Below are 17,166 nucleotides of genomic sequence, written 5' to 3'. Positions count from 1 at the left end.
CGCAAAAAATGCAATTTTATATAATAGCACCAAAAACAGAACAAAAAAAGTATTCATCATTGATGTGCTATCATCAAAGTCAAATTCAAATATTATTTGGGAATCCCCCTTTTCTGTTTTATTTAGTAAAGGAGGCTTTGCCCTTGACAGCAAATATTTAATTTCATTGAAAATATAGTTTTTGTCAAAATGGGTCGTAAGCAAAACGAGGTTTCTGATGAGGTAAGAGTTTTGATAATAAAACACCACAGGAATGGTTTAACTCAAAAAACTATCAGTGAAATATTAAATAGACCACGATCTACTATACAATCCATCATCAGAAAGTGGACAGAAACGAAAACTGTTGACAATAAACCAAGATCTGGTCGACCAAAAGCACTTTCAGTTGGAGATGTGCGTTGGCTAGTGCGGCAAGTTCAGAAAACTCCGAAGACAAATGCGACCATTCTTCGTAAAAACACTATGGAATATTTAGGGAAGGAAGTTACTACACAAACAATTCGAAATACACTCAAAAGGCATAGTTACAGAGGAAGAACTGCACGTAAGAAGCCCTTTATAAATAAAATAAACCGAGTGAAAAGGCTAAACTTCGCAAAAATGTATGTAAAACAGCCCGAATCATTTTGGAAAACAGTCATTTTTGCAGACGAGAGCAAGTTTAATCTTTTTGGGTGCGATGGAAAGGTCATAGTGTACAGAAAACCAAATACAGAGCTTGAAGAACGAAACACAGTTGCTACTGTAAAACATGGTGGAGGTGGTTTAATGGTTTGGGGGTGTATGGCGGCTTCAGGAGCGGGAAATCTTGAAATTATTAATGGAGTAATGGATCATAAGTATTACATTGACATTTTAAAGAGGAATTCAAAAGATAGTGCTGTAAAACTTGGGCTTGGTAATAACTTTCAATATTATCAAGATAATGACCCCAAACATTCTGCTTTAAATACCAAGATGTGGATGCTGTATAACTGCCCCAAAGTCATTAAAACTCCTCCTCAAAGTCCCGACTTGAACCCAATTGAACATCTTTGGGAACATCTCGAACGCAAATTGAGAACGCGCAATTTTTCGAGCAAGAGTCAAATGCAACAGGTGATAATGGAGGAATGGACTAATATAGACCAAAATATAACCGCTAAATTAGTCCAATCGATGTCAAACCGTTTAAAAGAAGTTATAAGACGCGGTGGTCGAATAACAAAGTATTAATTTTTTTAAATTATGTTATTTATTTTTTTGTTTTTTTGCAATGATGAATACTTTTTTTGTTTAATTTTTTGTGTTCAGCTGTAAAATGGCCCTTTTTGTTCCAATAAATACTATTTTTTTCTTTAAAAACAATGAAATTGTGTACATATATATCACACAAGCACTACTGCATCATTAGTTTAATATGTTTTTATTTCAATTGTCTTTTGTAGACTTATTAAAAAAAAACATTGAATGATGAATACTTTTTTTGACCGCTGTATAAAAACTATTTCCACCCTACCCAAACCAACGCAAGTATAATGAATTTTTCACGAATAATTTAAAAATATTAGAATATATTGGGTTGCCCAAAAAGTAATTGTCAGTAATATTGTAGTAATATAGTCGGCGTTGACAAATTTTTTCAACGGCTTGTGACTCTGTAAATGCATTCTTTCTTCTGTCAGTTATCAGCTGTTACTTTTAGCTTGCTTTAGAAAAAAAGTGCGCGAAATTTTGTTTACATATGTTTGTTTGGCGTCAATTTTAATATAGGTACCACATGTGTTGAAAGAAATTCATTTAACAAACCGAATCAACGCTTGTGATATGCACCTTAAACGCAATGAATTCGATCCGTTTTTAAAACGAATCATAACTGGAGATGAAAAATGGATTGTTTACAACAACGTTAGTCGAAAACGATCATGGTCCAAGCATGGTGAACCAGCTCAAACCACTTCAAAGGCTGATATCCACCAAAAGAAGGTTATGCTGTCTGTTTGATGGGATTGGAAGGGTGTGGTATATTTTGAGCTGCTTCCAAGGAACCAAACGATTAATTCGGATGTTTACTGTCAACAATTGGACAAATTGAATACAGCCATCAAGGAGAAGCGACCAGAATTGGTCAATCGTATAGGTGTCATATTCCACCAGGACAACGCTAGACCGCACACATTTTGGTCACTCACCAAAAACTGAGTGAGCTTGGCTGGGAACTTTTGATGCATCCACCATATAGCCCTGACCTTGCACCATCAGACTACCATTTATTTCGATCTTTGCAGAACTCCTTAAATGGTAAAACTTTCGGCAATGATGAGGCTATAAAATCGCACTTGGTTCAGTTTTTTGCAGATAAAGGCCAGAAGTTCTATGAGCGTGGAATACTAAATTTGCCAGGAAGATGGCAAAAGGTTATCGAACAAAATGGCAATTATATATTTGATTAAAGTTCATTCTATGTTTTATTAAACATGCATTTACTTTCTTTTAAAACATCCGCAATTACTTTTTATTCAACCCAATACAATATTACTCGAAAATATTGAGGACGAAATATAACTTACCGAAATCATATATAATGACCATTTAGACACAAATCATAGAGGCATTAATGCCGTATTCAAATAACTGAAACTAAAAATTTACAATTCAAAGCTAAAATTAAGGGTAACACAATTTTGTTATAACTGCGAAATTTGCAACAAGGAAGAGCATGACAGAAATCAGCCCAAAATACCGTTCGGAGTAACTGAAACACCAGCAAGACCACGAGAAAACGCACATATAGATATTTACAACTCCCTAAACAAAAGCCTTTGTATGACAGCCATAGATAAATTCTCTAAATTTGCAATGGCTTACCAAATTAGCGGTAGAACTTGCACCGAATTTAAATCAAAACTACTACAAATGATTAATACCATAGGAAATGTAGATAAAACAATTGTTGACAATGAACTAGGATTTAAGGCAATACCAATACAAAAATTTTTAAAAGACGAAGAAATTAATATACTTTTCCATTCAACAGTAACCACATCTCAAACGCAGACATTGAACGACTACATCACACTATTAACGAGCATCTAAGACTTTTAAGACACGACGATCGAACCAGTAATAAGACAATTGGAGAAAAAATGATCAGAATCATCGGACTCTACAACACTAATACTGGACATAAACCCAACCCATTGACTCTTACAAAGATGTATATGACAAGATAATTAAAAAAAAAGAAAAATACATAAATAAGTTACCTTAGAAGGTGGAACAGATTTTACCGAAAACACAGGAGGGGGAAAAATGCAAAGCTAATAAAGAAAAATAGACAGCACAAAAATAAAGGGTGATTTTTTAAGAGCTACAGAAAAGTTTTTCGAAAACAAACATAAAATTCAGAAAAATGCATGAAATCTTAATTTGAAACGATAGTTCGGTATGCTGAATGTGAGTGCGCCTCAAATATCCATCCGCTTAGTCCAATTTTGGCATACTCTTTCAATTTCTTTCTTTCTCAATAAGTCCATTGTTGCGCACGTGCTGTGTGGCATGTGGCACTGTCTTGTTGAATCCACATGTCATGCAAGTCAAGCTCAATAAGTCCTTTGGTACGCGTGCTGTATGGCATGTGGCACCGTCTTGTTGAAACCACATGTCATGCAAATCAAGCTCCTGCATTTTGGGCAACAAAGAGTTGGATATCATCTCATGATAGCGCGCACCATTCACAGTAACGATACGATTCGCATCATCTTTGATGAAGTACGCTTCAATGTTACCACCAGCCCATAAACCGCCCCAAACTGTGGCTTTTTCTGTATGCATTGGTAGCTCTTGCAATGCTTTTGGCCGATCTTTTTCTGCTTATTTACGTACTCATTGAGCCTAAAATGAGCTTCATCACTGAGAAGAAGTAGCGCGCTATGAACTTTCTCAACAGAGCACGCATTTTGATAATAATATTCAATAATTTCCAAGCGTTTGTTTGTAAGGCGATTCATGGTTAAATTCTAGACTAAACAAAAGATGTTTGACAATGAAACAAAACACGAAATGTGCGTGAGCAGTTTAAACCAGTGTTGCCAAAAAGATAATAGCTAATAATTCAACTTTAGATGACGACCACATAGAAAATTCTACAAACAAACTAAAATACTAGAAAACGCACGTCACTATTGAATATTAACCTTATTTTCTAAACAATAATCCAACTTCCTATATTGATACGGATTATAACCGCAATAGCACAAAACCTATTTATTCAAGACCTGACTCATAACAATGGATACATACCAATAAAAGATGGAGAATTCAAACCAATCTCACATTACGACAAGTTTTACACATTGTGGACATTCAAGCTAAAATAGACAGTGTATATCCTCATTTTAAATCAAAACGCGGATTAGCAAATTTATTTAAATAATTTTAAAAGAACCATTCAAAACAAAATAAGCGCTTTAGAAGACAAATTTACATATATGACGCAAGTTTATCAAGTAAATAATGGCAATATACTTTTTAAAGGCCATATAGACGACATAGGAGAAATCATATTCCCTAGTAAATTAGGAGTAATTCAATCTAACATATTAACTAAAACCGAAATAAACTTCATTACAAAGGCTTGGAATGTCATACAGACAGTTAAGTTTCAGTCGCTTTTCATAATAAAAACCTCATTATCAATTTACAAATACCAAATTGTCTGAAGAATGTATAATCACACTGAATATGTGTATATACGCGCACATTGACAGCAGGACACAAGCGTCGTCGTCGTCCCCTTCTGCTTCCTCGTCGTCGGACTATATGACGCCCCGACCTCTCCCGTGCGGCAGTATGCGCAATATTGCAAGGCCAGTGCCAGGAAGTGTATCATTTTTGCAATTGAATTGCAACGGTCTCCGTGGCCAGATCGACGGAATTGTGAATTTTATGAGTCGGAAGAACATGATGGTAGCACCGATCCAGGAGACAAACTCCTGCAGCTTGTACTGTTGTCACAGATATAATGTTCTACTTAAGCATCGCACAAGGAATGGAGGTGAGGGATTGGCCTTCGTGATACATCATTCTGTGCAGTATAGACCCATCTCGCCTGCGCCTGGAGCTAGTGACCCCTACATGAAGTGCATGGGGATAACAGTCAGGTCCGGTACTGGCGAGATAGAGTTATACAACGTGTACATACCGCCGGTTGGTAGCTGTGTCCCAAATAACCGCTAGACAACCGTGATGGGTTTCGTTGTATGGACCTCGCTAACCCCAGACTCAGCGAGCTGAATGCGGAAATAAAGAGGGTAGTCAACGAACATAAGCGGAATTTGTGGCTGGAATACTTGGAGAAATGTACCTTAGGCACCGGTTTAGGCAAGCTGTGGACTACTGTTATGTCACTCTCGAACCCCGGTGACGGGATGACAGCACCTCAGTCATTTTTGGTGACGCAACCGTAATGGAAACTACACTGATGCTGAAAAATTTGGTTTTACCTGGAGTTGCGTACCTTACTACTGACCTCAATCTGCTTTTGAATACTCTTATAGTTCCCTATGTCTGGAAAATGGGCAGAATGATTCCGCTACTGAAGCCTGGAAAGGACCTTAGTTTGGGGGAGTTGTACAGACCTTTATCTCCCTTCTCTCACCAGTAGCAAAGACGTTTGAGGCATTACTCCTCCCGAGCCTCGCCAAGCATCAACATGTATTCCGAAGATTGCACATCAACTGCTTTGCATGCCATTATCGCACACATTTGCCGTGACTTCAATCAGCCCAGGCCTTATGATAGGACGGTCCTCATGGCATTCGACCTATCGAAGGTATTGGACACGGTTAGCCATGCCAAACTATTTGAGAATATCGCTAACGCGTCCCTCCAGCCAGACTTGAAACGCTGCGTCAGGAATTATCTGTGTGGTCGCCAGTCATTTGTGGAATTTAGGGATAAGAAATCGAAACACCGTAGAGTGAAACAGGGAGTTCCCCAAGGTGGTGTGATATCTCCGACACTGTTTAATTTCTACCTATCCCCCAATTCAGCGCCTCCAGACCGCATCATATGCGGACGATTGTACGATCATAGCATCAGGCCCCCCACCCATTGATGACATCTGCAATAGGTTAAACATCTACCTCAACGAACGTGCCTCTTATTTGGCTGCAAGAAATCTGAAGACTATATGTTCACTATATACACGCATGAGGTGCGTAGGAAGCTGAAAGTGATGGTCGACGGGGCGACAATTCTTACCGTCAAGTGTCCCCAAATAGTTTGCGTCACATTTGACAGCTCTTACACAAACTCCACACATGCCACATCAATAGTAGAAAGTCAAAAGTAGAAACAAGGTCCTCAAGTCACCTGCTGGCAGCACTTGGGGTGCAGACAAAGAAACCTTGTTTTCGTTCATTCCCACGCCACTCACACCCGCCCTTACCGACCTTCCATTACGTAGAGACGCGTACACCCCAAGTCGGAACTTTGGAGGGATAGAGTAATACTGACTACAGAAATTTCACAGCAAGTTAAATACTATAGTTAGATCAATATCTAAAGCAACAAAGATATTACGCAACAATGAAAGTCTTCTCTGGTAACTCTTACAACAAACGGCAGGCGAGAGATAGAATTGTTTATTAGATGAATAGGATCGGTGAAGGATATACTACTATACAATTTGTTATATACATCACACAAAGACCGGAACGGATTGTTTAATTCGTAATTAGATCTCACTAAAGGTAGTCTAAGGGTATGTAATGCCGAGTTTTTCGGAGGGGAATATTAAAATTTATTTCACCAGTTAAGAATTGGGAATCAATCTGACCACGCAATAATTATTAAATAAATATGGCAGCCCTAAGCAGCAGGCGGCTCCTTTCAAGAGTCGGTAAGTGAATAAGTTTCAAGCGGTTTTCGTAGGGGAAGAAATTCAGCCGAATTCCATGGTAAGATCCTAAGCGCAAAAAGACTGGATATAGGTCTAACCCTGAAAAGAGATATCTTCTTGCACTTTTAAGATTAAGCGCCATACCATTAATGTCGGGTAAATGCCGTCCTTGGAGAACGACCGCCTCCAATTGCACCTGAAGAAATTGATCTCCCCCGGCAAACCAGAGTAGTTCTGGCTCAATTACGCCCCGGCAGATGCAGCCACCTCAATTCCTACAGAGCAAGGATTGATGCAGACGAGCAAGATGTTTGTCCCGATTTTGACCAGGGACCACACGTCATCTGTTTAACTCCAAGCCAGACCCACTCGACTCAGATCCCTCATGACCTGAATCTGAACACTCAACAGAATCAAACAGGCGAAAATAGAACACAACAAACAACTACAACAACAACAAAGTATACTATAGCTGCTATATTACGAGGCATGAATTTGGCTGTGGATTTGTGGTTAGTCGGAGACTAAAACACCTTGTCTTAAGCTTTACTCTGGTGGATGAGAGGCTAGCCACACTCCGCATAACGGAAGACAAGACGAGCACACCAAGGATATTTTCTACGAGTACCTAGATAGAGAATATGACCGCTGCCCCACCCATGATATTAAAATCGTTAACGTCCGGTAATAGGTTGAGGCTGATAGATTTCGCCGCGACAAAAAAACATGGTAGTTAGTAGTACCAAATTTCAGCATAAAAATATTCACAAAGCCCCACGGTTGTTACCCGATAAAAACACGAGGAACTAAATTGGTCACGTTCTTATAGATGGAAGGCATTCATCCAGCATGCATCAGCTTGTCTGCGCAATCTGGCTAGAAGAACGCGTTCCTGATGATTGGAACCTCAGCATACTATGTCCCGTACACAAGAAAGGAGACAAGACGAATGTGTCAGCTACAGAGGAATAAGTCTCCTCCTCATCGCATACAAGATACTCTCGAGCATAATTGGACCCTATCAATGCTGCTTTCGACCTGGTAAATCCACCCTAGACCAGATATTCACGCTGCGTCAAATCCTGAAAAAGACCCGAGAAGGACAAATCAACACCAACCATCTCTTTGTTGACTACAAAGCCCCTTTCGATACCCTTTACATTCATAGGTATTTCAAGCCATGTCTGAGTTCGATACTCTTGCAAAAGTAGGAGACAAGTAGACAGCCTGTCGCGTGATCTCTTTAATATTCTGCTGCAGAAGATTATACGAGATGCAGATGTGAATAGATGTGGTAGACTTATCACAAGAGAACACATGCTACTCGCCTATGCCGACGACATCGACATCATAGGCCGGTCACCGGAAGCAGTAACTGCAGCCTTTGAAAGAATCGAAAGAGAGTCAGTGCAAATGGGTCTCGCAGTAAATGGAGATAAGACGAAATGGATGGTTTCAACTCCCAAAACGCCTTGTACAACCGAGCTGATAAAGTAAATGGAGAAAGTTGGGAACCACATCTTTGAGATGGTTAGGTTAGGTTAAGTTGAAAAGAGGGTGCAGATATTAATCCGCCCCATGCCACTATGAACATACCACCTTAGCCAGTAGTCGGCTTTTTGTGCGCTTTAAAAAGTAAAAAGTAACGAATAAGAACATTTTAATTTAGGAATTCCGTGCTTCTAACAAAGTTCTTAAATGTTTTCAATACCACTCCCCTATGCTGGTTCATATCTGGCATCGCGTCCCCAGACGCTGTTAGCCGCGAAAGCCGGACAATGACAATAGAAACGCTCCAACGACTTATCATCTTCCCCACATGCCCTACACATGCTATCACTTGCCGCATCGATTTTGCATAAGTAAGCTCGTAGTCCTGTGTGTCCTGTTATGACACCAAAAGCTATACTGACCTTTTTCTAACTTCCTCTCAGTTGTTGTTGTTGGTGTAGCTGTGTGTATTACACTGAGGCGGCAACCCTTGCCGATGAAGGAATTCATCGGGTCAATCCGGTGCAAACAACCGGCTGCCATGGGATTGCTTACTGTCAGTAATGGCCTCGTTCTCTCACGATCCGGATTTCCGCCTGTAAGACCGTATTATGGTCAGGCAGTCTAAAACTGATCTCAGTCCCTGGGTTCTCAATGTAGACCCCCAGGTACACTCCGTCTTGCATCTTTGATCCATCCGTGTAACATGATCTTCCATACTGCACTACTAAGGATCCATCAGTCAAAGGCTGTGCAGCTGGAAGCAGTGCCTCGCACTCGACCTTAAGTGTCGATTAGAAACCTCTTCCCTTCCTTCCAGGTTTCCAATCAACGCCTCGATTATACCGCGATGGTATGAGCTGCTCTCATCCTCAATCCATTCTCCCATCGTCTTAAGTCTCATGCGGCAGTGGCTGCCTCACATTAAATCTGTATGTCAATAGTGGGCGTGATCCTCATCGCTCCGCCTATGCCAAGACAACATGTTCTGTGAACTTGTTGTATGGTCTGATGATAATTGGCGTGGTTAGAAAAAATTATACAATAGAAGAAATCCCAGGTCTTCAAAGCTATAGACTACTTCAAGTTGATTGGAACCCAAAAAGTAGCTAGTTTCAAGAGAGGTTATTCTTGAAAATTATATGTGTTTGCATTTGGAAATATTAAGTTCCATAAAGTTCTGGTGGCACCATTCGTAAAGGTCATACTGAAGATAACACTGTTCATCAAAGTCTCTCGTTGATCTGGAAATCTTTACATCATCTGCATACATCAAAATATTCGAGTGCTTTAAAGTAAAAGGGAGATCGTTTATGAACAAACAAAACAGCACAGGGCCAAGGTGACTACCCTGTGGAACACCTGAAGAGACAACAATTGATTTGGAAACTGCAGTACTAAATTTAACTCTTTGAGTACGTCCAGTCAGATATGATATGATCCACTTTAGTAAAGATGAACTGAAACCAATAAGGTATATTTTTCTTAATAGAAGGTTGTGGTTGACCTTATTAAATGCTTTACTAAATTCGGTATATATAGTATCCATTTGGTAACGTTCCCTAAAGCCATCGTTGGCCAAACAAACTAATTCTAGAATATTTGTTATCGCGATTTCGACTTCCGGAACCTATGATGGTAGGGAAACAATATAGAAGAGACTTGATGTGAAATAGTGTCAGTCAGAATTTTCTCTAATAGCTTCGGAATAGCATTCAAAATTGAAATGCCCCTGTAATTAGATACCTCTTTGCAATTTCCGGCTTTAAATAATGGTCTTATATAAGATTGCTTCCACAATTCCGGCAGATATCCATGCTTTAATGAACTGTTGAAAAGTGTACAAAGGGGATACGAAAGTTCGAGAGCGCAATGCTTTAAAATGTTCGATGGAATTCCATCTGGACCGGGATTAAAAGTTATCTTCAGTGACCTTAAATTTTCAAGTGAAAAATCTCCAGAACGGAATTTGCGAAACCAATTTTGACACTGTCTTCCTTTTAAGGCTTCATCGCCATACACATCTCGTAACATTTTAGGAACCTGCTCTGCGTTTTTTCGTTTACGGAAATAATAAAGTAAAATATGAAGAAAATGCTCCTTTGTGGGCTCCACATTTAAATTGACGCCAAACAAACAAATGTAAACAAAATTTCGGGCAATTTTTTCTAAAGTAAGCTAAAAGTAACAGCTGATAACTGACAGAAAAAAGAATGCAATTACAGAGTCACAAGCCGTTGAAAAAATTTGTCAACGCCGACTATATGAAAAATCCGCAATTGCTTTTTGGGCAACCCAATATTTAACAATTCCATTTCAAATAGATCTTCATTATTTACATTTTCAATTTAGTCTTTACTCCATTTCCTTAACATGTTGTTGTGATATTTCTTAACATAGCCATTTACATTTATCAGTGTGCTTGGACCTAAATACGGTGTCTGATACTTTTTCCTATTAATACTAAATCAACTTTATCTAATTTAAGCAGATTATAAGCTTCGGGTTTACTAATTCTATTTATTTTCCATTTTCCATCCTCTTTAAATTTTGAAAGAGAATATCTAAGCCTTTGCTTAATCTAATTTGAGTAATCTTCAATGTTGTAACATATTGAGTCTTTTCTGCCTTCATCATTTGGTAAATATGTAAATAAATATACATATATACTTCCGGTTTTTTTCGTCCTGCTCGGTTAAAAAGTCTGCGGACCTCTTTGTGAATCTCCCCGGTCATCCAAGGTTTTTCTTGGCTGGTTTCCTTTTTCACAGAGAACAGCTATCTTCGAAAGACTCCACTAGTGCAGACGTAATCTGCCTGACATTTGGTCATGGTCAGACAATGAGTGTTCCATATAGACCCGCCAATCCAGAACCTCATTGACTAGCAAAGGTAGCGGTGTTACCAATATTATGTGTTATTATGTCGTAAGTATTCAAGAACTCTGCCAGGGCTTGGCCCCGTTTATTAGTGTTGGTACTACCCCATGAAATGAGAGTTAGCATCGCACCCCCTTAGTGCCTCGTTTCCTTTCTGTTTTGCTTTTCTCACCAGCCGTTGCATCTCCGAAGTAGGTGGTGTTATCGGAGAGTCGAAAGGCAGATAAAGTGATAACAGGTATGCTCCACCGTCTCCCTGTATCGTCAATGCTGCATCCGACGTTGACAACTCTGGAGAAAATATAAATTTAAATTTTTATAACAAATAACGCAGGTCCTCGGCCAAGTACATGTGTTAGCATAGAATAATTGGTAGTTGATATGCTTCAGTCCGTGAACTTTGTTCCGGGTCGTTTATGGCTCCTGAATTACGGCAATATGCTGATTGTCTCCATCAGGTCGTGAGTAGCTGTCTCGCTCCGGCGGAGGTTTATCTAGATGACCGCAATCATTGGTACTCCATTAGATGGGCTTCTTGGGAGTGGAATATGATCTCAACGTCTCCTCCCTGTTCTTTAAACTGCATTGAGTTTACCGTCACTGCACTGACTGATGTTTTAATATTAGGATCTTTGCATATCCCAGTCTGCCGAATCTTGAGATAGTCGGTAATTGTTCTGTATTGTAAAAGGGCTGTATTGAGTCTACCATCCTTGCACTGCCTTCTGTTCCAATATTAGCTCCTATGCCTATAGTGGTCTTCCAAATCTTGAGTAAATGGGCTTCTTGGGAGTAGATTATGCTCTCATCGCCAGCACCCTCTGCGTTAGGCGGCATTGAGGTCTCTGTCACTTTCCTACCTGATGTTTCAGCATTAAGATCTTTGCCCATCCTAGTCTTCCTAATCTCGGGAAAGTCGTTGATGGTTCCGTCGTCGGGTACCTGTTCGTTAGGCGGTTTTAATATTAGGATCTTTGGTTATCTTTGTCTTCCCAATATTAAGCGTCGGTGATAATTTCGTCGTTAGACCCCTGTCCGTTAGGCGTTATTGTGTCCCGCTACTACACCGCATAATGGTCCATCATGCGTTCCGTCGTTAACCAGATCCTCCACCCGGGACCGATGATCTGGTGGAATCCTACCGGATGCACTGCCGATTTTGGTGACAGCATAAGTCATCGCATCTCTGATGTGCTTCCTTGCCACTCTGGCGTAAGACGGCAGCTCCTTACAATTCTCAGCGACCATCTTCCCCTTCCGCGATGGTTTTGGCCTCCTTCTGGAAGTCACAGTCCTCCATGTAGACGCAGGGGCCGTGCGCGCTTCCTTCGTTCCTGTTCCGACTTTGTCTACCCTCGCAGGACACTGTCTGGTGTCTCCATTGCGGGGTAGCTGGCTTGGTCTTCCCAGTGTACTTGAAAGTGGGGAACTCTTTTTCTTCTTCAGCATTTTAGCAGTGTTATGCTCTTCGAGAGATCTGATTCTCGTTCTATTTTCTATAGAAGTGCTTGGAATGTCAGTTCTATCTCTTCCACCATCCTGCACTTTCGCCCGATTGCGCTGCCGCTGTCTCCTTCGTCGTGCCCCGGATTGCTTTCTCGGTCTGCTCTTGAGCTTAGCAAAGCCATCGCTCACTTCTGTCGTCATCCCGCTACCCTTATCTCTTGATTTGGCTGCGATGATTGTTTCATTGAACCGTCGCTGTATGAATACGACTCGGAAACACCACCTTTGTTTAAAGGCTGGGGACGAACTGCGCAACGCTTTGTTCTATCCGTCTCTTCCTCATTAATAAGTCTGTGCGCTTGAAGCATTACTCTACAGGTGCCAAGGCAACCACATCTATAGGATCTGACGCCACTACCGCAACTGTTGGGTCTTTGGAGTTCATTTTGAGCGTACTCCAAAAAGGCTTTAAAATTTTTTCGTAATAGGTTGTACCAATTCCGTGATATTTTTCTACTTTAAAAACAGCTTTGAGATAGTCAGCAACTTTATCTACCTCGCCAACGGCGCAACCGAAACGAATTGCACCAATTTTGAGATAAAGCGAAGAATAATAGTGGCAAACAGATGCTACTTTTTGTTAAGTTAGCAGTAGGTAGCAAACAAGGCCACCTCTCGACAGACGAAGATTACTCTATACAAGACACTGATACAACCCGTGTTGTTATATGGTTCTGAAGCATGGGTACTTGTGAAAGCAGATGAGGCAGTGCTTGGAGTAATTGAGAGATAAATTCTTCGTAAAATATATGGACCAGTTTGCGTTAATGGAGAATATAGGTGTCATATGAACCACTAGCTGTATAAGCTGTATGGCAACGATAGCAAAGTTACACGTATCAAAATACAACGGCTGCGGCTAGGTTATCTTGTCAGAATGGATGAAGAATCTCCAGCAAAGAAGTCTTTTGAAAGCAAACACTTCTTTGCTGGTACACCCAAACCGAGACGACTAAAAGCCCGATGGGAATATAAACTTGGTGTCAGAGATTTTGCAATGAGCACAGAAGATCAAGGCGCTTGGAACGCTATTCTACGTTCGGCTAGTGGAACAAATGTTCTGTAATAACCAATTAAAGATAGCTTAGTGATGTAATAGTCGATTCCAAGAATAAAAGAAAAAGCTCTAAACAAACCATATATTATTGTACACATAAAAATATGTGATTAAATTGTATGACCTAATATCATAGCAAAAAGACCATATCAAAGACCATTACAATTAACGAGATAGACATTGAATCTCTTACATTAAATAAAAACACCACAATAACAAAACTGCAGATATAAGCTTTAGCATTGACCCGATAATAATAATATTCATAACAACCATATGTATTATGTTTGTTATGAAACCTAAGCTATAATTTCTTATTTCGTCAGAGAGAGAGAGAGAGAGAGAGAGTCAGGGGTGTTATAGCTACATCTATGTTTGTCATATAATGTTATTACTACTCCTATGTTGTCATATAAATAATTACGAACCACCCTATTATTTAATTTTCTTTATTTCTCTTTCAACAATTCGTAAAAAAACTTATTCGTATTGATAGATAAACATGTTAAATGAAGTTCTCGTCATACCAAAAGTTCTATAGAATTACCTATATTTCTCTTACAATTCAGTTATTGTTCAATTTTGAAAATAAATTACGATATCTCAAAAAGTGAAAACTGTTTTTTTTTTTTTAAATAAAGAAAACGGGAAAACGAAAGTCCTTATCTCAAGCTTCCGACCCAAGGCCAACATTCGTGCAAAATTTCATGATTCTAGCTTTAGTCGTTTGGGCTGGGCAGTGATCGGTCCGTCAATCACGCGTCTCTTTTATATATAGAGAAGAAGATTATATATTAGGATTCGTTCTCTACCACCAAGTTTTCTTAAATTGTGTCCCATATTATCCTGAAGGGCCGGCATATCCGTAATGGAGGTTTCGTGGCGTGCCCGTTCGGATATCGGAGTCGTACCCTACTCCCAAAGCCCCAAATCATACGTTGCGCAGTGGGATGCTCACAAAGCAGCATGAAGGAATACTATAGGAAATGCAATGCAACTCTGTTTTCTGGAGCAAAAACAACTATACAGATTTTGAACCAATAAATAGAATAAATAATTGTGTCATATGTATTTATAAAAAATCTTTAGGGACAACTTTATAAAATAATTCTTTAAATTCAATATTTTTTCAGGTTAAGGCCAACGATAAGGACTTTGGCAAATACGGATCAATTACCTATGACATATTTGGTGATGACCTTGCCTCCACATTCAGGATAGATAGCAGCAGTGGCTCATTGTATTCTAAAATTTCGCTTGATAGAGAGCAGAGAGACTTTTATGAAGTATTAGTGAGGGCGACGGATGGAGGCGGAAAGTTTGGATATACTGTAGTCAAAATTAAAGTGGATGATGCTAATGACAACTCTCCTTTCTTTCTATTAAAAGAATACCAACTAACTGTCGGAGTTGATGCTGCAGTAAACACGGTTGTTGGAAAGGTAAGTATTCTATATGCAAATTTGTCCATGAAAATTCCATTGAGGAACAGAGGTATTTTCCCAAGATAAATTGCTGCTGTTATACCCCGTACCATAGGATGGGGGCACGCTCCGCTGCGCCTTCTGCAATACACAGAATAAAAGTTTGCTTACTGTTTAGAGCTTTTACATGAAGGCGGAACATATGTTGACCCTTCTGCCGTATACCCTTCATTTGAATATCATATTGCCGTTATTGGGCCACATGTCAACTTAGGTATGAAGCGGACTCTCAGCCACGTCTTACCATTGTAAGACGTTGTCCTTATACAGGAACCATGCGTATGTGGAGGAATGGTTCGCGGACTAAAAATTCCACGATTTAAACTACTTAACGGTAAAAGAACACAGATATCAACGGATTGAGTGAGCTGCTTATTGAATATCCCAGAACTGGTTGTGTTCACAGAACATGCTTTTTGTTTAATTTGACAAAAGAAACGTAAAATGGATGAGTATCAATAATATTTTATAATTTGGGATGGACAAATATTGATACTAGGGTTAGACATAGGTTATCAGGGAAATTAAGACGGAGTTGAGCTATGGAATGAAGAGCGAATGTCTGGATTTTTCCATAAATTAGAGGCCAAGACGTTTTTATGTAGGATTTGTTTAGGATCGTGGCTTAGGTAGATTAGTCGAATGGATGTTAAGGATCGTGATATAAACTGATTGGTAGCCTGCTATCTGTTGGTGGTTTAGGTTGTGGCTTACCCTGTTTGGTCAGCTCAAGTTTTAGATTTAGAGAGAAAAAGTTAGATTTAGGTATGTAGTTGTGCTTTTCTACTTAGAATAAGAAATATTGCAGTAAAAAATTTTCAATAAAGAAATCTGTATGAAAATTCAAGTGGAATAGCTGGGTTTTATCCGTATCTATTGTTGGTCATTCCGTAATAAATTGTTAAAATTGAGCGAATCAGTAACTGATTACAGTCGGGATAATGGTAGAATTTAAGTGTTGACATTTAAGGAAAAACAATGTCACATCTAAAGTAATTTGTGGAGGCGTAAAATAATTTTGACGAAAATGGTGGTGGCGCAGATGTAAGAAACCTGGCACCACCGTTGAGAGCACAGAAACGTTCCGACGCAGTGAGAAAGCCGCAATAATAAAAACACCAGCTGAACAGAATAAGCAGATCAATAGAAGCGACAATAATAGTGGCGCAGAGGAATGAAATCTGGGACTACCTTTGGAGAGAACAGAAACTTGGGGGCGCAGTGAGAAAGCCGCAGTAATAAGAGGAAAATTGAAAAAAATAGCTAACAGACTGGAAAATGGCGACGTAGATGAAAGACATATCGAATATTGTTTGCGGCAGCTGAATGGTTTCTACGACAAACTGCAAACAACTAATGAGATACATGAAGAGGTGTTTGCGCGATCCAAGAAGATGACGAAAACTCTAAGTATTCGAAGAAAAGCCATTAAAAAGCAAAAACGTGGAGAATCGAAGGGAAAGTTGATCCGTAGCAGCATCAGATTAAGCGAAATGAGGATACCCTAGTTCGGGGGAAAAATTCAGGACTGGGAGATCTTACACGATATATTCAAAAATTTCGTTTCCGGCACCTGCCATCTCGTTGAGAAATCTGCAACAGTTGAGAGGGATTTTTGTGTTCCGAAATACGTTCTCCAGGGATTGAATGGCTGTCTGAGAAGACAGTTATGCCAATCGTCGTAATGACATTATGTCTTTGCCATTAAGGAAGTCGTGCCTTAATTGGCCAAAGAGAAAGCTCCCTTAGCCTCACAGCAGTGGTTGCAACAATTTGTCTAGCCACAATGTTTAGATTAGATGCAGCATTAAATTCACTGCATCGGATGGCGTCGTCCTCAGTGCAGCTGCACAAACAAGCCAT

The 17,166-nt window shown here is 39.7% G+C and overlaps 1 protein-coding gene across 1 annotated transcript in view; it reads left to right on the top strand.

Moving 5' to 3' along the window:
* Positions 1-17,166, top strand: part of LOC106089744 (fat-like cadherin-related tumor suppressor homolog) — a 737,514-nt gene that overhangs the window by 428,079 nt on the left and 292,269 nt on the right. Inside the window, exon 17 of the mRNA XM_059363292.1 lies at positions 14,953-15,261. Within this exon, the coding sequence (XP_059219275.1) occupies positions 14,953-15,261 (309 nt within the window). The remainder of the gene's footprint in view (positions 1-14,952; positions 15,262-17,166) is intronic.

This window comes from Stomoxys calcitrans, chromosome 1 (assembly GCF_963082655.1).
Source record: "Stomoxys calcitrans chromosome 1, idStoCalc2.1, whole genome shotgun sequence".
NCBI classification, from domain to species: Eukaryota; Metazoa; Arthropoda; class Insecta; order Diptera; family Muscidae; genus Stomoxys; species Stomoxys calcitrans.
This window is presented reverse-complemented; position numbering and strand designations above follow the sequence as displayed.